Source organism: Macaca nemestrina, chromosome 7 (assembly GCF_043159975.1).
Source record: "Macaca nemestrina isolate mMacNem1 chromosome 7, mMacNem.hap1, whole genome shotgun sequence".
Lineage (NCBI taxonomy): Eukaryota > Metazoa > Chordata > Mammalia > Primates > Cercopithecidae > Macaca > Macaca nemestrina.
Window position 1 is genome coordinate 77,066,062 of NC_092131.1, and position 21,445 is coordinate 77,087,506.

The 21,445-nt window shown below is 43.5% G+C and overlaps 2 protein-coding genes across 10 annotated transcripts in view; one reads left to right on the forward strand and one right to left on the reverse strand.

The window, feature by feature from the left end:
• LOC105477935 (HECT domain E3 ubiquitin protein ligase 1) overlaps positions 1-2,426 on the forward strand; it is a 111,682-nt gene extending 109,256 nt beyond the window's left edge. For all 6 annotated transcript variants that reach the window (XM_011734805.3, XM_011734807.2, XM_011734804.2 and 3 more), the window contains 2 exons: positions 1,371-1,515; positions 1,628-2,426. In XM_011734805.3, coding sequence (XP_011733107.1) covers positions 1,371-1,515; positions 1,628-1,765 — 283 coding nt within the window. In that variant the 3' untranslated portion in view covers positions 1,766-2,426. The remainder of the gene's footprint in view (positions 1-1,370; positions 1,516-1,627) is intronic.
• Positions 2,427-6,230: 3,804 nt separating this feature from the next.
• Positions 6,231-21,445, reverse strand: part of LOC105477930 (adaptor related protein complex 4 subunit sigma 1) — an 80,096-nt gene continuing 64,881 nt past the window's right edge. For 2 of the 4 annotated variants that reach the window (XM_071100374.1, XM_011734798.3), the window contains exon 6: positions 6,231-9,744. In XM_071100374.1, coding sequence (XP_070956475.1) covers positions 9,616-9,744 — 129 coding nt within the window. In that variant the 3' untranslated portion in view covers positions 6,231-9,615. The other 2 variants (XM_071100373.1, XM_071100375.1) reach the window with 2 other exon arrangements.

Consider the following 21,445-nt stretch of genomic DNA (forward strand, 5'->3'; position numbering starts at 1 on the left):
TGGGAGGCTAAGGCGGGCGGATCACTTGAGGTCAGGAGTTTGAGACCAGCCTGACCAACATGGTGAAACCTTGTTTCTACTAAAAATACCAAAAATTAGCTGGGCGTGGTGGCAGACACCTGTAATTCCAGCTATTCGGGAGGCTGAGGCAGGAGAATCACTTGAACCCAGGAAGTGGAGGTTGCAGTGAGACAAGATCGTGCTATTGCACTCCAGCCTGGGCAACAAGAGTGAAACTCAATCTCAAAAAAAAAAAAAAGACAACTGACATCATGGTTGATGTTGATTCCTTTTCTCATTGTGTTTTAATTGTTCATTTTTAAAATTTGGTAAATTGTAAGCTGTTAGGCTATACTACATTTATATTAAACTTTTTATTGAATATAACAGATAAGTACACACGTCATATATACAGTTTAGAGGATTTTCTCAAAATGAACACACCTATATAATTGGTATCCAGAATATGAAGCAACTTCAAAAATCCCCCTTCCCACGATATTCTTTTCTGTTAATTTAATCACCATATGTTGATCAGTTTTGCTTGCTTTTGAACTTTTAATGTAAAATCATGTAGTGTTTTCTTTGTGGTCTGGTTTCTTTTGAGTAACATGATCATGAGATTTATCCATGTTCTGGCATATAGTTCATTTACTATTTCATTACACAAATTTATCACAAGATAATTATTTTGCTGGAACAAAAATCGATTTTTTCAGATCCCCTTTGGTATATTTATCCATATTTGGAATGATTTTGCAAATGCATCCTATGTTTTTATGATTTACTGACTTTGTTGCATAATAGATGGACCCCATACACCATCAGTATTTTTTAGTTCTTACAATTTATAAGTGCAAGACAGGCTTTGAGGGATATTTTTTTTTTTTTTTTTTTTTTTTGAGATGTAGTTTCACTCTTGTTGTCCAGGCTGGAGTGCAATGGCATAATCCCGGCTCACTGAAACCTCTGCCTCCCAGTTTCAAGCGATTCTCCTGCCTTAGCCTCCCAAGTAGCTGGGATTACAGGCATGCGCCACCATGCCCAGCTAATTTTGTATTTTTAGTAGAGATGGGGTTTCACCATGTTCATCAGGCTGGTCTCAAACTCCTGACCTCAGGTGATCCATCCGCCTCATCCTCCCAAGGTGCTGGAATTACAGGTATGAGCCACCACACCTGGCCAGGGATATTTTTAAAGTAGCTTGTCTTAGCCCATTGCATACTTACCCAAGAGTCTCTAGATGTGTTGTTCTTCTGGTGTGAGGTTATTGTTTTTTAGGGGGCTTGTTGCTGGCTGACAAAGTAGTGGTAGTGATTTTCATTTAAATCTGCAGTCAACTCAGTATAACTATATTTTTGTTCTTTTAGCCCTGGTTTCCTGAGGTTTGTGAGGGTTTTATGTGGCATGTCTTCTGATGAAAGGAAAGCATTCTTGCAGTTTACCACTGGTTGTTCAACTCTACCCCCAGGTGGACTGGCTAACCTGCATCCCAGGCTCACGGTTGTACGCAAGGTACAAGCTCTGTGGCTAATTGGGAATCCAAATGAAATTTAGTTACTTTACTTTCGAAAGAAAGAAGTATTTAAACTCATGGTCTTCTGTTGTGTTTGCTTTCTTGCTGTAGGTTGACGCTACTGATGCAAGCTATCCATCAGTCAATACATGTGTGCATTACCTTAAGTTGCCTGAATATTCTTCCGAGGAGATCATGAGAGAGCGCCTGCTAGCTGCTACAATGGAGAAAGGCTTTCATCTCAATTGAGGTTTGCAGTGCAATGGGAGACATCAGAGACTTTAAAAATACTAGTGAAGCCTCTTGTGTTTATGTGCAGAGAAGTATATGATCCTCCACGCTAATGACACTTGCCTTTTTTTCCACCATTAAGGCTTTAAGAACATGTGGAATAAGTTTGTTAGCTGCTAATGACAAAACAAATCCTGTAACTACCCAGCCAGCAAGTATATAGCACAGAACACTGTGTTACTTTACAAGGGCTTATGTGACTGGAATAAGGTGGTCCTACTTGACTGTTCCAAAGAGCAGCTTCTCAGATCTTCAGTGTTCACTGGTAAATTTCTAACAGTGTATTTGTGTAAAGTTTGTCATTTCATACTCCATACACTACAGTTGCCGTCACTGATCCCTGTTTTGCTGGCTTTTAAGCTACTTGGTCAAAAATCCTGCTTCCTTAAAACATAGAGAATTAATGAGCATCTCAAGCTTTTTCTTTTCCTTTTTAATGATGCCTGCACTATCAAGAGTATTCTAGTGTTCTCTCTTTGTTTGGCATATAATCATGCACCAACCTTTTATTTCTTTAAGGTGGGAGTATATTTTTATTTGCTAAATGCCGTACTATGAAGATCAAAGTCTTAAGTGTGTTTGTGCAGCTCAAAAATAAAGATGTATTAAGGGGGGAAAACACTGGTCTAAGTGCAAGGCACACTTAAAGCAAGTTTTACTTTTGGTTGTATTTTCTTTGTATATTATAAACATTTATTTAACTTGTTGCCGTTTGAAGTAAAAAATTTCCAAAATGTATGCTCAACAATAATGATTAAAATGTTTGCAGCGTACAAAACTGTGTCGTTTGACTATTTCAGTGCAATCATCAGACTTCAGAGCTTTACCATGTACTTGTCATTTTGAATCATCCACAGTTTTCTGAAATTACTACATAAAGAAATGTGTTTTTCTATAGTAAATACGGTTATTAAAATTGAAAGACTAGAAGAAATATATATTCACACACTTGTGATCCAACGGTTGGGTTCAGTTTTAAAGTATGCCTCAGCTAGAACTGACCAGTTACTTGTGTTAATTGTTTTAAAAAACACCAGATCCACAACTATTATATCTGCAGGGATATGTAAAGTGAGGATGTAAGAAAGATCCAAGAATGATTTTTAAATGTTGTGTTAGTGTCAAAAGAAAACACAAAGATACTGCTGTTTTGTGGTTTTGAAGAAGGGACTGTATTTCCAAATTCCAAAGTGGATTTTCCAAATTCCAGTTATTACCATATCTGTGCTTATAAGTGAAAGGAATGACACTAGGCCTGATTTAGCCAAATAGCTTCTTCTTTTTTTTTTTTTTTTCCTTAAAGATAGGGTCTTGCTGTGTTACCCAGGCTGGTCTCAAACTCCTAGGTTCAAGCAATCCTCCCACCACAGCTTCTGGAGTAGCTGGGATTACAGATGTGTACCACCACACCTGGCTCACATGTTTTTTAAGGAACCAAAAGCATGTTTGAAATTGCCGAATACTGACTGTTTAAAAGGCAAATTCTCTTCCTATAAGAGATACCTTCTGCTATAATTACTAGTCTCTAAGATATCTATCAGTAGTCAGCTTTTACCAAGACTAGCCTGGCACCAGGGTTAGCAAACTATGGCCTGCTGCATGTTTTTGAATGGCCTATGGCTAAGCATGACTTTAAAATTTTAAAATTGTTGGGGGAAAAAATCAAAAGAATAATATTTTATGTGAAAATTATGAAATTTAAATTTCAGTGTCACAAACACAGCCACGTTCATTCATTTACATGGTTGCTTTTGCACTACAATGGCAGAATTGAGTAGTTGGCAGAGACCATATGGCCCACAAAGCCTAAAATATTTACTATTTGGCCCTTTACAGAAAAAGTTTGCTGAACCCTGGTCTAGCAAGTGGCTACAGCAGATAAGTTGATAGCTTTACATAAAATCGGGCAGGGCACGGTGGCTCACATCTGTAATCCCAGCACTTTGAGAGGCCAAGCAGGGTGGATCAACTGAGGTCAGGAGTTTGAGACCAGCCTGGCCAACATGGTGAAACCCTGTCTTTACTAAAAATACAAAAATTAGCTGGGCGTGATGGCACATACCTGTAATCCCAGCTACTCTGGAGGCTGAAGCAGGAGAATCACTTGAACCCAGGACGCAGAGGTTGCAGTGAGCCGAGATCGTGCCATTGCACTCCAGCCTGGGCAACAAGAGTGAAACTCAAATAAAAACAAAAAGTTTACATACAATCGTAGCTGTTTTTGAAATATTAGGAGTCTTCCTCAGAAAAAATCGAAGAACAAGGTAAGGCTGACCAAATGTAAGTATGAAAAGTCACTTAAAGCATCTTAGTGAAGTTAGATGGAGACACAGCCTGTAAGTACAGATACGCATGAGTCAAGTGTTCTGAGACATCTACTGGGGTCTCCACCTCAACTGTAAGTTCTTAAATATTGTTTCCTATGATACCTACCAACTATTTTTTTTCAACTGTTATTCTCTCAAGGTTCTAAAATCTGTGCCAAGATGTAATTCAACTACTATTTTGGTGTGACCCCAAAATTAATTTTGTTCACTCCCTAGCTACTCTGGTGTACCAGTTTCAGCAGTTACCTGAATGTGCTACTGATTAAGTACCTACCAACTAGGACAGTGTTGCCCAACTACTGTGTCTCAGAAAGGCCTTCATAGCACTTTGGTCTAGACTGGGCTTTCCCCAGACCTTGGCTACTTGATACAAAGGTGTATCTGTACACACAAACCACTAATTGTTCCCACAGGTTGAAGCCTTCCTTTTGCCTTCCTGAACGAGTCCAAAAACAACTTGGGTTTGGAGTCCTCTACTGACTTTCTGCGTTTTTACAGATATAAACCTTGATACTGCAAGTGGATTTTTAGAAGAGGATAAAAAAAAAGGCTCCTCTGCCTACTGCCCACAATACACAGACAAACCAAACAGAACAGTGCTGAATGATATCTCTGAAATGTGCATTTGGCCAGGCGCGGTGGCTCACACCTGTAATCCCAGCACTTTGGGAAGCCAAAGGCGGGCGAATCACTTGAGGTCAGGGTTTTGAGACTAGCCTGGCCAACATGATGAAACCCCATCTCTACTAAAAATACAAAAATTAGTCCAGTGTGGTGGCACACGCCTGTAATCCCAGTTGCTCAGGAGGCTGAGGCAGGAGAATTGCTTGAATCCGGGAGGCGGAGGTGGCAGTGAGCTGAGATCATGCCACTGCATTTCAGCCTGGACAACTGAGCAAGACTCTTGTCTCAAAAAAGAAAAAAAAAATGCATTTATGCATTTATGTCCTATTTTAGAGGCTGGAGTGTCACAGAAGAATGAACTATTGGATCATTCCATAGGCTGGGACTGTATCTTAATATACCAAAAATAGATTTTGGCTGGGCAGGGTAGCTCATGCCTGTAATCCTTGCACTTTGGGAGGCTGAGGTGGGAGGATTGTTTGAGCCCAGGAGTTTGAGATCAGCCTGGGGAACATAGTGAGACCCTGTCTATAGTTAAAGAAAAAAGATTTCTACTTTCTTCACTGTACCTGACCTCCCACCCCTACATACATGTATATAGACCTCCCTATTCTTGGGGGATAAGTTCTAAGACCCCCAGTGGATATCTGAAACTGAGGATAGTACCAAATCATATATATATATAGAGAGAGAGAGAGAGAGAGAGAGAGAATGTTTTTTTGTATACATACATACCTATGATAAAGTTTATAAATTAGGCACACTAAGATTAACAATAATGGAACAATTATTACAATATACTGTAAGAAAGTTATGTGGAAGCTGGGCATGGTGGTGTGCACCTATAGCTCCAGCTACTTGGAAGGCTGAGCAGGAGGATGACTTGAGCCCAGGAGTTCAAATCCAGCCTAACAGTGACCTCATCTCTTAAAAAACAAAAGATGGCCAGGTGTGGTAGCTCATGCCTATAATCCCAGCACTTTCAGAGGCTGAGGTAAGGAGGATCGCTTGAGCCCAGGAATTCAAGACCAGCCTGGGCAACATATGGAGACCTCGTCTCTACAAAAAATAAGAAAAATTAGCTCAGTAGGGTGGCACACAAGCTGAGATGGGAGGATCGCTCGAGCCCAGGGGGTTGAGGCTGCAGTGAGCCGTAATCATGCCACTGCACTGCAGCCTGGGCAACAGAGCGAGGCCCTGTCTTAAAAAAAAAAAAAAAGAAAAGAAAAATTATATATAGATGAATATATATGAATGTAGTCTCTCTCAAGACCTTATTGTACTGTACTCACCCTTCTCTTGATCTGTCCATCTGGTAACCAAGACAGTTACTAAATGACTGTCAAGTGGGGAGTGTATACAGCATGCATATGCTGGACAAAGGGACCATTCACCTCCCAGGCAAGATGGAGCAGGACCGAGCAGGACAAAGCTGGACGGTGCAAGATTTCATCACATTACTCAGAATGGCATGCAGTTTAAAACTTATACATTGTTTATTTCTGGAATTTTCTATTTAATATTTTGGGACCTCAGTTGACCATGAGTAACACAAACCACAGAATGCGAAACAGTGGATAAGAGAGGGATTATTGTACATACTTTCGCCTAAGACAGTTGTGTATATTCTGTTAACTGGGTAGCAAAAGCATAGAGAAAGGTTTTGGGGGGATGCAGTGCATTACTCTTCTGTAATGACAGTAATTTACAAGACATTGCAGGAGAAGGGGTTAAAGGAGTAAAAGGGAGGAAGAGAAGGATTCATGCCTATCTGTACAGAGACATTTTCTTGCATTCCACTTTTTTTTTTTTTTTTTGAGACGGAGTCTCACTCTGTTGCCCAGTCTGGAGTGCAGTGGCACAATCTCGATCTCAGCTCACTGCAACCTCTGCCTCCTGGTTTCAAGTGATCCTCCTACCGCAGCCTCCCAAGTAGCTGGGATTATAGGCATGTGCCACCATGCCCGGATAATTTTTTGTATTTTTAATAGAGACAGGGTCTCACCATGTTGGTCACGCTGGTCTTGAACTCCTGACCTCAAATGATCTACCCACCTTGGCCTCCCAAAGTGCTGGGATTATAGGCATGAGCCACCGTGTCTGACTGCATTCTACTTTTAAACTTTGAACTACATTTCATTAACAGTAAGCTTATTAATAAGCAAACCCTTTAAAATGTGGCATAAAAAGACTGGGCACAGTGGCTCAGGCCTGTAATCCCAACACTTTGGGAGGCAAAGGCAGATGGATCATGTGACCGCAGGAATTTGAGACCAGTCTGGGCAACATGGCGAAACCCTATCTCTACAACAAAATACAAAAATTAGCTGGGTGGAGCAGGTGTGCGCCTGTGGTCCCAGTTACTTGGGAGGCTGAGGTGGGAGGATCACCTGCGCCCAGGAGGTAGAGGCTGCAGTGAGGTGTGATCACACCACTGCACTCCAGCCTGGGAGACAGAGGGAGATGCTGTCTCCAAAAAACAAACAAAAAAAGGGGCATAAAAGATAGCTGTAGCGACTCTCAATGTCTGACCATCCATTATTTGAAAGTAATGTTCTCTATAGAATTAATTACATAATGGCATTGTAATTACTAAGTGCCCTTAAAATGAGTATCAAAGGCTTTTACAAACTGGCAAATAAAATTTAACTCTGCAATCTTTGTTAGGTACATGTTATAAAAGTTTTTTTGTTTTGATTTGTTTTTTTTGAGGCAGGGCCTCACTCCATTACCCAGGTTGGAGTGCAGCATTGTGATCATAGTTCACTGCAGCCTCAAACTCCTGGGCTTGATCAATCCTCCCACCTCAGCCTCATGAGTACTTAGGAGTACAGGTGCTCACCACCACAGCTGGCTAACTTTTTAATTAATTATTTATTTATTTTTAGAGACAGTCTCACTCTTGCCCAGGCTGGAGTGCAGTGGCATGATCTCGGCCTACTGCAACCTCTGCGTCCCGGGTTCAAGCAATTCTACTGCCTCAGCCTCCCGAGTAGCTGGGATTAGAGGTGCCTGCCACCATGCCTGGCTAAATATTTGTATGTTTAGTAGAGACAAGGTTTTACCATGTTGGCCAGGCTGGTTTCAAACTCCTGACCTCAAGTGATCCACCTGCCTCGGCCTCCCAAAGTGCTAGGATTACAGGCATGAGCCACCACACCTGGCTAATTATTAATTTTTTGTAGAGATGTGGTCTTGCTGTGTTGCCCAGGCTGGTCTTGAACTAATGGGCTCAAGGAATCCTCCTACCTTGGCCCCCCAAAGTGTTGGGATTACAGACCTGAGCCACTGCACTCAGACTTCTTTATTTTCGAGACAGGATGGAGTGCAGTGACACAATCATAGTTCATTGCAGACTCGAACTCCTGGGCTCAAGCAATCCTTCTGCCTCAGACTCCCAAGTAGTTGAGACTACAGGTATGTGCCACCACGCCTGGCTAATTTTTGTATTTTTTGTAGAGACGAGGTCTGTGTTGCCCAGGCTGGTCTTGAATTTCTGGCCTCAAGTGATCCTCATTCCTCAGCCTCCCAAAGTGCAGGGGTTACAGGTGTGAGCCACTGCACCAGCCCCACATTATAAAGATTTTAAAGCTAGGCCAGGAAAGTTCAAGGTTGTAGTACAACATGATCATGCCTGTGAATAGCCACTGCAGTCCAGCCTGGACAACACAGCAAGACCCGCTTCTCTTAAAAAACAAAACAACAACAACAACAACAACAAAAAACACGTCTTGGCTGGGCATGGTGGCTCATGCTTGTAATTCCAGCAATTTGGGAGGCCGAGGTGGGTGGATCACTTGAGGTCAGGAGTTCAAGAACAGCCTGGCCAACATGGTGAAACACCGTCTCTACTAAAAATACAAAAATTAGCCAGGCGTGGTGGCACATACGTACAGTCGCAGCTACTCAGGAGGCTGAGGCAGGAGAATTGCTTGAACCCAGAGGTGGAGGTTGCAGTGAGCTGAGATCATGCCATTGCACTCCGGCCTGGGTGACAGAGTGAGACTCCATTTAAAAATACACACAAATACACACACATACACACACACACACACACACACACACACACACACACACATCTCTTAAAAAGTAAATTTTACTAAGTCTTTTAAAGGAATAAGACAGCCTTCAGAAGTTGGGCACTGTGGCTCATGTCTGTAATCCCAGCACTTTGGGAGGCTGAGGCAGGCAGATCACCTGAGGTCAGGAGTTTGAGACCAGCCTGGCCAACATGGTGAAACTCCATCTCTACTAAAAATACAAAAATTTTTTGTATTTTTGTATTTTTTGTGGTGGCGCATGCCTGTAGTCCCAGCTCAGAAGCTGAGGCAGGAGAATCGCTTGATTCCGGGAAGTGGAAGTTGCAGTGAGCTGAGAATGCGCTGAGCGACAGAGCTAGACCAGACTCCCTCTCAAAAAAAGAAAAAAAAAAGACAGCCTTCAGAAAACAGCATTACTCAAAATGCCTTGTGTTTAAATTTTAAAACTTTATTGGCTGACAGAAAACTGCCATACTTTCTTCCCACTACCATCCTGCTATTCCTGAATTTGATTTGCAAAAAGAAGCATAGACCAATAAGGGTCAACAGAATTTAAAGAAGTGGGAAAGATATGTTTACAATTAGAATATAAAACTTCTCTCTCAGTTTAAAAAAATTTTTTTTCTTTTACATATTTTAAAGTACAGCTTTGTTTTCTTTTTAGGAACTGTGGGAAACGCCGATTTATAATGTCTTTGGAAGGATACCCCATTTTGTAATTGTGGTCTTCCAGATTCTTCTTGGTTACAGATGTTGAGATGTATTCCACGGTACTCGCATTTCTGATAAATCCATGTTGTCTGGAAGAGGCTTCCTTTCAGCTTTCTGACATCTTATCAAGAATTAGTAGAGGGGCAAGAATTCTTGCCCTGTTAGTTTCCACAATGCAGCCATTTAACACCATCTCATCCAAAATGATGTGTATTTTATCCAAATTAAACATTATCTAGGGTTATATTAAGGAAATTAGTTTAAAGTTATAAAAATGTTAACATTCAGTAAAAATTTGTGGCTTAACCTGGAGTTTTCCCAGTGTAAATTAGTCTAAGCATGAGGTTTTTTGTACAGAATTTCTGAAATTAAATTTAAAACTGGCATCCATATTAGAAATTGTTACCTTCACATATACATACCTAGTTTCACTTTGGTTAAGCTAACAGGTTAAGTAGGGATAAAAACGAAACAGCTACATTTTTTAACCAAAGGGATAGGGAGTCTACTAAGTGCTAGAGAACACAGCAAGTGTCATGTGGCAAGAGAATGACCTGAACTCAAAAATAATGGTGTCCTCCCAGACAATAATAATAACAGTAACAACCATTTGTTGAATGCTCCTGTTCCAGATATTGTGTTGAGTTTCAGCCCTCTGTAAATCTCTGATGTATGTTGTTACATATTATCCTTAGTTTACCTAGGATCAAACAGGTTCAAAGCATAGTCCAAAGCCACATGGCTAGCAAATGCCAGGCTGGAATTTAAATCCAAAGCTTGGCCTTGACTGCTCTGCTTCCAGGCTCCTCAGGAGCGGCTAGACACCTCCCTCCTCAGCCCCCAAACCTCCACCCCAAAATAAATGCCTTGTTCCTTCAGTTATCTTCTCTGTCAGACAGACTGACGTAAAAATAATTATGAGGAGAAAACGAATGAAGAACGCAGGGCGTAATAAAAATTTCTGGATTTTGGCCGGGCGCGGTGGCTCAAGCCTGTAATCCCAGCACTTTGGGAGGCCGAGGCGGGCGGATCACAAGGTCAGGAGATCGAGACCACAGTGAAACCCCGTCTCTACTAAAAATACAAAAAAATTAGCCGGGCGCGGTGGCGGGCGCCTGTAGTCCCAGACACTCAGGAGGCTGAGGCAGGAGAATGGCGGGAACCCGGGAGGCGGAGCTTGCAGTGAGCCGAGATCGCGCCACTGCCCTCCAGCCTGGGCAACAGCGTGAGACTCCGTCTCAAAAAAAAAAATAAATAAATAAATAAAAAAAATAAAATAAATAAAATAAAAAAATTTCTGGATTTCAAGACAGTATCTCTTACAAATGGGTAGTTCTAAGAAGTCATTTGAGAATGATGGAGCCACTTTGGCTTACAGGTGTTCTTTTTTTTTTTTTTTTTTTTTTTTTTTTTTTTTTGAGATGGAGTCTTGCTCTGTCGCCCAGGCTGGAGTGCAGTGGCGTGATCTCGGCTCACTGCAAGCTCCGCCTCCCGGGTTTATGCCATTCTCCTGCCTCAGCCTCCCCAGTAGCTGGGACTACAGGCGCCTGCCACCACGCCCGGCTAATTTTTTTGTATTTTTTTTTTTTTTTAGTAGAGATGGGGTTTCACCGTGTTAGTCAGGATGGTCTCCATCTCCTGACCTTGTGATCCGCCTGTCTCGGCCTCCCAAAGTGCTGGGATTACAGGCGTGAGCCACCGCGCCCGGCCGGCTTACAGGTGTTCTTACTGGAAAGTTAGCATGGGGCATCAGGAAAGAAGAAAATATTGTTAGACTATGATGTCTAGCAAACTAGAAAGAACTAAATACTTCCCTCAAGAATCCCTTCAACTGAATACCTAACTTTTCTTTTGTGAAAGAAGGGGAACTGGAATGAGATGATGACAATGAATGTTTCTCAATTCTACACCTTAATATCTGAAGTTCTGTATCTACTTATAAAGAGCAGGATCACGGTCTGTTACAAAAACAAAAACAGTTGACAGATTGTTTCAAACAAACTTCATTCAACAAATAGGTAATTCAATGCGCTAGGGGAGTTCAAAATTAAATCTTTGTAAAGTGAATTGTTCCCACTTGATTTTTTTCAACCAGACCAGATGTTCAAAGTCTACACTGTATTTGCTTAGTGAAGTGCAACTACACAGAATAGGACAAACGGTGAATGACTTTAAAGTTTTTATTAGGCTCTGTGTGAATATCTCATTAAGCTCTGTGCAAATAGTCCTCCAGCAGAATAAACTGTTTTCCAGGGGCCCATGGGAACTGTCCTTAAGTGACCCAGAAAAAAAAAAAAAAAAAAAGCATCACTCTGATATACCTATTAATAATGTCTTCCAATTATACAGATGACTGCTTTGTCCCATGGCCAAACTGGGACTGGAATGTTAGGCCCTTGACTCCAACCTGTTCACTAGACCCAGAAGCCAGAACTTAGGTGAGACAAAGTAGGAATGGCAGCCAGGTATATACAGAAAGGCAGAGCTGAGAAGCACAGGTGGCTACGTGAAAAATGGCCTACAGAACCTTCCTGTTGTACTCACTAAGGGCAATGAAAGCCTTAGTGCCTTTGAAAATGTCACCTTCTCCAAGATAACTTCCTTTGAGATACAAGGAAATCTAATTTTAACCCATGAATTGGTTTGGGGATCAAGCTGCTCTGTGGCCTGCCCCATCTCCGGCAAGCAGAGGATCCGCTGTTCAGATGTCGCCTTGAGCAACTGCCCAACTGTTTTGAAATTCAGATCAGAATTTACTGCTAAATCATATAAACCACTGACATCCCCACATTACAAGGACAAGGTCCTCCAGCAAGTCAATTTCCCAACATCCTGGAAACATGAGTTGCTCAGTGAGGTCACTGTATACTGTGGACATGTGACTGCCTGTGTATCTGTGTATCTGACTCAAACTAACAATCATGCAGCTTTCTGGCACTATATGGGGAAACTACAGACCAAATCCACTGTGAGGCAAAGGGCTGAAAGCTGATTTCCCCCTGGAATCATGTGACTCTTTTAAAATAAGAATCCAGCTGTTGTTTACATCTTGATTTGGTTTATGAGCAACTTGTACACCCTGGTGAGGCCAAGAGTAATGGCATTTCGGCCATATGCCAGGTAAGCAGGGACCAAAAAATACCCTATATGCTAAGCCCATGGAATAAACACACTGCAATGGTGACATTTGAAATAGGAGGAAGTAAGAAGGGCCCAGACTGTTGGTATACTAATGTAGTGAGCTGAGAATGGCTATTGAAAGATGGTCTTACCTTCAGGCTATAATGAACTTGATTGACTCTAAAGATCCTAAGGAAACTTGTTTTCTTTCATGGGCCCCAGAGGTTGAGCTGACATGAACTAGAAACAATCTCCCAAAGAAGGGAGTTACTGAAGTCCATTTTCTCCCAACCTAGAAAGCTAAGAACCTTTCTGAATTTTCACATAATGTGGATTGGAATTGAACATTGCAGGGCTCATAGAATATTAGTGCCACTTGAAATCAACTTTTTAATTACAGTGATTGAAATGAGGCTGGGTGCAATGGCTCATGCCTGTAATCCCAGCACTTTGGGAGGCCGAGGCGGATGGATTACCAGAGGTCAGGAGTTCAAGACCAGCCTGGCCAATAAACCCTGTCTCTACTAAAAATACAAAAATTAGCTGGGCATGGTGGCATGCGCCCGTAATCCCAGCTACTCGGGAGGCTCAGGCAGGAGAATCACTTGAACCTGGGAGGAGGAGGTTGCAGTGAGCCGAAATGGGGCCACTGCACTCCAGCCTGGGCAACAGAGTAAGACTCTGTCTCAAAATAAATAAATAAATAAAAATGAAAATAAATAAATAAAGTGATTGAAATGTTTATGGTCCCATCATTGGAATTTTATTTTATTTTTTTAGATGCAGCTTCTCTCTATTGCTCAGGCTAGAGTGGAGTGGCGTGATCTCGGCTCACTGTAACCTCCATCTCCTGGGTTCAAGGGATTCTTGTGCCTCAGGCTCCTGAGTACCTGGGAGTACAGGCATGCGCCACCACACCCAGCTAATTTTTTTGTACTTTTAGTAGAGATGACATTTTGCCACGTTGGCCAGGTTGGTCTCTATAACTCCTGAGCTCAAGTGATCTGCTTGCCTCAGCCTCCCAAAGTGCTGGGATTACAGATGTGAGCCACCGCGCCTGGCCCCAACACTGGAATTTTGATCTCTGGATAATAAAACACTTTTCCGTCATGAGTATTTTAACACCACAGTGGCAATCAAATTATCCTTTAATAAGTGAGAAACTGAGCAGCACAGACTCAAATGGAACCTCAAAAGGAATTCCAGGGCAGAGACCAACCTAGAAACTACAATTTCTAACTCTAGGCTTGGGTCTCAGATCCCTTGGTTTCTCATTTTATTTCTTTTTTAAAAACATATTCTAGCTAAGTGTTCTTTAATAAAATATGTAGGGTGGGAAAACTTGCTTTCTTACTATTCATACTTTAATTTCCCACCAAATTGGATAAGCGGCCAAGGGCCACTGTGTTCACATTTCCCCCAAAAAATACTACCATATCGAAGGCTACCATTATGAAGATTCTGCATAGTCCTGGAGACATTCTTCTTGGAGTACAGTATAGTCTTCTGTTCACTTTTTTTTTTTTTGGTGAAGAAAAGGTCTTGCTCTGTTGCCCAGACTGGAGTGCACTGGCACAATCTTGGCTCACTGTAGCCTCGACCTCCTGTGCTCAAGTGATCCTCTCACCTCAGCCTCCCAATTAACTGTGACCGTAGGTGCGCCACCACGCCCATCTAATTTCTTTATTTTTTGGAGGGATGGGGTTTCACTATCTTGCCCAGACTGGTCTTGAACCCCTGTGCTAAAGTGAGGCACTTTGCCTTACTCGGCCTCACAAAGTGCTGGAATTACAAGAGTGAGCCACTGTGCTTGGCCCTGTTCATATTTTGTCTCTTGCTAATTAGGCCACTGAAAGGGACTCTTTTTTTTTTTTTTTTTTTTTGAGACGGAGTCTTACTCGGTTGCCCAGGCTGGGGAGCAGTGGTACGATCTTGGCTCACAGTAACCTCCGCCTCCCAGGTTCAAGCAATCCTCCCGCCTCAGTCTCCTAAGTAGCTGGGATTATAGGTGTGTGCCACCACGCCCAGCTAATTTTTGTATTTTTAGTAGAAATGAGGTTTCACCATGTTGGCCAGGTGGTCTCGAACTCCTGACCTAAGGTGATCCGCCGGCCTCAGCCTCCCAAAGTGCTGGGACTATAGGCGTGAGCCACCGCGCCTGGCTGTTATCTTTTTTAAAGTCGGTTTTCATTAAAGGCCCACTAGTATTCTGAGAACAACAGGATACCCAGCTGTGGTTTTGCTTAAAGTTTATGTAGGCTTAGTTATGTAGGCTAAAACATAAAGTTTCTGTTTGCTTAAAGTTATGTAGGCTAATGTAAAATTAAATATGAAAGTCAGAGGTGGGTCAATGAGCCTGTTATTATTCTCATTTTTCCCCCTAAATCTCTCTTGCTTCTCATAACTTGCTGTCACTATTCCTGACTAAAATGGAACCCAAAAAAATGGAACAAAAGGAATAGGGTTAAAGCTGAGGGACCTGGTGGTGAGGAATGCTGGTGGATGAATATAGCACCTACAGGGCTCCTTAAAGGAAAGAGGAAAGTGGTCAGGGCTAGTGGGAGCCAGAAAAAACCTGGAGGCAGAACTGTTGGATCTGTAACATTCACATCTCCTTCTGGGGTACTGGCTGACTCCTGGGGACTGTTCCTATCCAAGACTCTCATCACCCACCACGGCCCTGGCTAGAGCTCCCATGCTGGAGAAGGCCCTGGGTCCCTCGTCCCTCAGTGCCTGCCCTTCCCATGGAGGAACGGCTGCACGTGTTCCCTCGGACCCACAGGCCAGTCCTCACTGTCTGGCAACGAGGCTTTCCATTTCATATTTTCAAAAGGAAAAAAGATGTTTCGAAATCTGAACGTGAACTCCACTTTTGGAGAGCATGTTTTCAACAAGACATTCACAGATACTCTCAAATGTTTTCATCCTTTCTGACTCCTCCAACCAAAGGCATTTCTCTAAAACATCTCCCCTTATTCACAAAAAAGCTTCGACAACACCAAGGCACCATGGTGACAGGCATTTTATAAATGTTTTGTTAGAGACTAAATTGCCACAGTCTACTCCAGATGATTAATTTTTTAAAAATACGTCAAATTTAGGCTGGTTGCAGTGGCTCACATCTGTAATCCCAACACTTTGGGAGGCCAAGGTGGACATATCACTTGAGGTCAGGGGATCGAGTCCAGCCTGGCCAAAATGGAGAAACCCTGTGTCTATTAAAAATACAAAAATTAGCCAGGGATGGTGGCAGGCACCTGTAATTCCAGCTACTCAGGAGGCTGAGGCAGGAGGATCACCTGAACCTGGGAGATGGAGGTTGCAGTGAGTTGAGATTGCACCACTGTACTCCAGCATGGATGACAGAGCAAGGCTCTGTCTCAGAAAAAAAAAGAAAAGAAAAAAAATGTCAAATTTAACCTGCCCAATTTATAATCCTAGAGTCAAGGGCCCTAGAAACCCAGAAACTAGTACCAGCTCTGCCCTAAAGTAGCTCTACGGATTGGGACATGTCACAGAACCTCTTTGGGCCTCAGCCTTTTTACCTAAAAAGTGAGGTTTTACACCAGCCAACGGTGACTCACCCAGCCCTATGGGAGGCCAAGGTGGGAGGATTGCTTGAGCCCGAGAGTTCAAGACCAGCCTAGGCATCATACTGAAATGCTGTTCTTATTAAACAAAATTTTTTAATTAGCCAGCTGGGTGTGGTGGTGTGTGTCTGTATTCCTTGATGTATTTTTTTTTCCTTGATATTTTTGTTTTCCTACTCTGGAGGCTGAGGTGGAAGGATTGCTTGAGCCCAGGAGTTTGAGGCTGCAGTGAGCTATGATCACAACACTGCACTCAAGCCTGGGCAACAGAGCAAGACCCTGACTGTAAAAATTTTTTTTACATTAATTTTTAAAAGTGAGGTTTTAACCTGATGATTGTGTAGGTGTCTTCTAGCTCCAAAGTATCTGGCTCCTACGACTCTAAATATAACCTTCAGGGAAAGCGGAGCTATTCTTTTCTGATAATATCAAGCCATTCCTGGCTGGGTGTCGTGGCTCACACCTGTAATCCCAACACTTTGGGATGCCAAGGGGGGCGGATCACCGGAAGTTGGAAGTTGGAGACCAGCCTGGCCAACATGGCAAAACCCTGTCTCTACTAAAAATACAAACTAGCCAGGTGTGGTGGTGCACGCCTGTAGTCCCAGCTACCTAGAAGGCTGAGGCAGGAGAATCACTTGAACCTGGGAGGCAGAGGTTGCAGTGAGCCAAGATGACACCACTGCACTCCAGCCTGGACAAGAGAGTGAGACTCTGTCTCAAAAAAAAAAAAAAAAAAAAAAAAAATCAAGCCATTCCTGCAGTCATCACATGCTCCATCATACCTCAGAAGAAATGCTTAAATAATGATTTTATTGGCCAGGTGCGGTGGCTCAAGCCTGTAATCCCACCACTTTGGGAGGCCGAGACGGGCGGATCACGAGGTCAGGAGATCGAGACCATCCTGGCTGACACGGTGAAACCCCATCTCTACTAAAAAATAAAAAATAAAAAAAACTAGCCAGGCAAGGTGGCGGGCGCCTGTAGTCCCAGCTACTGGGGAGGCTGAGGCAGGAGAATGGCATGAACCCGGGAGGCGGAGCTTGCAGTGAGCCGAGATCGCGCCACTGCACTCCAGTTCATTTAGAAGCTGCCGCTTCAGTGTTGGATGCTTCCCTGAAGAATTTGTTTGTTCTTCTGGCTAGTATTCCTATAGCCTCAGTTTGAACAAGTATTTTTGCAATTCCGCATTAAATCAGGCTGACATTATCTCCTACTTGGAGAAGCCCTATTCTGGTTTCCGGATCTCTAAAAGTATTTCAGATTTTAGGAAGCTGATGGAACTAGAGGTAGATGCCCCACAGTGGGCCTGATGGAGGCCTGCCTGCAAACCATGGTGGTGCTGACCTCTGCTGCCTGCACACCATCATTCTTCCAGGAAGCACCATGACAGATGCTAGCGGAGTCACAGAGAGGGCACACAGCACTGAGGCCCTTCCTATGCCCCGCCCTCAACTGCAATAAAAGGAGCGTGAATCAGGGTTCTTTCACACAACCCACCAGAGCTTTACGGCTCTAGAATCAACTGCTCAGGCTTTGAGATTTTAAGAGTTTATAAAATACAAACAGGAATGTTGTAAAGATTTTTTGTTTTTATTTTTAAAGACAAGGTCTTGCTCTGTTGCCAGATTGGAGTGCAGTGGCACAATCATGGCTCACTGCAGCCTCAGTCTCCCAGGCTCAAGCGATCCTCCCACCTCAGCCTCCCTAGTAGTTGGGACTACAGGCACACACGACCAATGCTTGGCCTTTTAAATTTTTTGTAGAGACTGGGTCTCCCTATGTTGCCCAGGCTGGTCTCAAACTCCTGGCCTCAAGCAATCCTCCTGCTTCAGCCCTCCAAAGTGCTGGGATTACTGGCATGAGCCACGGTGCCAGGCCTGAGGTGTTTTTAAATCAAGAAAACATTCTGGATTCTAGCGTATGTTTGTGGGACCTGGATGCTAGCCTCTATCTGTGCCTCACAAGAGTATAAAGCAGAGACCCCAGCCTGCTCTCGCTTGTCTCCCCAGGCACGTAGGTGGGACATCCCCACTACCAGCCCAGCCTTCCTATCATTCCTGCCCCTAGTCTTGGGGTGAAGGTTGAGGAGAGGCTTGCAGAGGCCGTGGTGGCAGGCTCTGGGATATCTAGGGACCTTATAAATTCTAGGAAGTCAGAGGATGGTCAAGCAGTGGACAGGGAGGGCTGGTGGCCAACTGCCCCATGATGGGGAAGGGGTGCTGGCGAAGCAGAGACAGAGTGGGCCCTCTAGAGCACAGGGCCCGAGGAGCCCCTGACTGTCCAGGCCTGAAGGCTGTACTGCTGCATTCCATTCTAGCCAAAATAAACTAAGTCTTTAGGCCTCTTTAAAGGCACCAAATACTGAAAAGGCTGTGGAGGTTTTCTGTACCTTCACGCGCAGAGCAGGTGTGCACCGATTTGAAGAGTAGTTGGTGTGTATCCCATACTGTGCTGTTCATCGGTGCCATCCCCTGGCTATTCAGTAGATGGGGGTGGTAGAGGCAGCTCCTTTGAATTATGAACTGTCTGGAGAAAAGCAAGCCTGCTGGGGCTCCAGGGCTGAGCATATTTTGTGAAGTTCATCAATTGGTTCCTAAAAAAACCACCTTAATTCATAAAATTGAAGTCTTTTTTTTTTTTTTTTTTTTTTTTTTTTTTTTTTTTTTTTTTGAGACAGAGTCTGGCTCTGTCGCCCAGGCTGGAGTGCAGTGGCCGGATCTCAGCTCATTGCAAGCTCCGCCTCCCGGGTTTACGCCATTCTCCTGCCTCAGCCTCCCGAGTAGCTGGGACTACAGGCGCCCGCCACCTCGCCCGGCTAGTTTTTTTGTATTTTTTAGTAGAGACGGGGTTTCACCGTGTTAGCCAGGATGGTCTCCATCTCCTGACCTCGTGATCCGCCCATCTCGGCCTCCCAAAGTGCTGGGATTACAGGCTTGAGCCACTGCGCCCGGCCGAAATTTGAAGTCTTAAATAAATCTACCAAGGTATGTGATGGGGCAAACTCTCCCTATAGAAACAGGCTTCACGAATCTTCAGGCCTCACTGCAGCCGGGTGGGTGAAGTGGAACTGAAGAGTGCACAGGAGTGTATTCATAGCACGTGAATGATTTAGGTCACTGACGGGCTTGGTCCCGAGGAGGCAGCCCGCCCCACCTGACACCACTGCACCAGACGGTTTCCACTAACTGGAAGACTTTCAGCAAGCCGGAGTTGCTGTCCTGATTTCTTATGCTTAGGTCATTTCTTTTTAAAATCCAATCTGTCTTGCTCTGTGATGTCAGCCTTACTAGAAGTAGAACAAGTCCATACTAGGGAGAAATGTAAATGGTGCACTGTATTTCTCTAAGTCTAACTGTACAGGTTCTCGGAAACTTCCCTAGCCTTAAAAAATCAGGGGGAAAAGCCTCTGGAGAAAAAGACGGGGCTTCCTGGGAATTTATGAGGTTTTGACTTCCTTCTCCTGTGCCAAAACCAAGCTTTAACTCACATCTGTCCCATGTGGGCTGACAAGGAGGGCTTTCTTAAGCCTGAGCAAATACAAACAAGATTATGTACTGTTAGCAGTCGAAGGACCAAATCTAGGTAGCCATTATAGCAGTTTGCTTGTTTTTAACCTTTTAAGGCCTAAGGGAGCTTTCCTGGCAGAGTGGATATAAGCACTGCTGGCTGCTCCAGGAGGTGCCTGGCTACATGCTACCACACAGTGATGCAGAATGCCTACACCCTCCCCAGATGGAGCAGGAACCGCAGCCGAGCCTCGATAAGGTCCCCTTGTCTTTCTGCTGTGTAACCAGTCTGCAGAGGTCCTCCTTGGACATGTGATGGTTAAAAAGGACTACGTATGAAGCAGAGAAGAGTCATGGGTTTTTAATTAGATATTTTTCAGATGGCTAAGGGTGGTAATCTTTTAAGAACGTCAACACTTTGGGAGGCCAAGGCAGGAGGCTTGCTCCAGCCCAGAAGTTTGAGACCAGCCTGTGCAACAGAGTGAGACCCCATCTCCACAAAAAAAAAAAAAATTAAAAAAATTAGCCAGGCATGGTGTTGGGTACCCATAGTCCCAGCTACTTGGGAGGCTCAGGTGGGAGGATCACTTGAGCCCAGGAGATCCAGGGTGTAGTGAGCCATGATCACACCTCTGCACTCCAGCCTGGGTGACAGAGCAAGAGCCTATCTCAAAAAAAAAAAGTGTCAACAGAAAAGGGGGGGCGCATGCCCTTCTCTGCTGCCTGCTCTACTTTTAGACCACTGGAAGTACAAGTGAGATCAAATCTGGAGCAAAGACGTAAACTTCCAGGTCTAGAGAGACTTAGTTCCCTTCTCTAAATGATGTAAAATTCCTAATTTGCCAGATGGATATACCTAAGTAATTCCTAAGGACAGTAAATATATATAACTTGGTTAGAGGGGAAGAGAGGGTGAAAATGAAACCAGGTAAAATGAAGGGAAAATTGTATATCTTGGCGTAAAATTGTAATTCAAACAAGAATGCTGCAGCTCATCACATAGACCTATACTACACACCAGAAGGCTACAAAGACAAGTATCCCCATCTTTATTTCTAGTAAACATCTAGTAAATATCCAACACATCAACACGACTCATCCAACTAGAACACATAGCCCTTCACCTCTGAGTCACGTTAACTCTCTCAATATCTAGTCTTGTAAGACTCTCTTCCTGTTTCAGATGTAAGGTAACTCAGCTCAGTTACCTAAAGTCATGGCAACATCAACTATTAAGGCTGAGCAGGTGTTAAAGCTCTTCCAGTCTTCATTCTCTCATTTTAAGACGAGGGGGTTATGTGCCTTGTCCAATACACACAGCTAGTCAGTGGCAACACCAAAAGTGCAAACTGAGTTCTCTACTCCCAGTGAAGTGTCTTTTAGCCCTTGCTATCTTCCTTATGACTGTCTAAATCAAAAAGCTTTTTGTCTACTTGTACTTTGTTCAAGTAGGAAGAGATTTATTTTGAATTGCTTTGGATGGCTTAATTCAGATAGAATATTACATGTTGAATAAAAACAAACTGTAATATACAGACCATGCTGAATGAAAATACACCATAATATACAACATGGTCTGTATATCACGGCACTTTTTATTCAGCATGCTAAAACCTACGAAGGGATCTATAATCCCTTCTAGGTCACAGTGATCATAGATTTGGGTCACTCACCACTAGAGGGCACTCAGATTTTCCCAGTTAGTTCACAGAGGCTT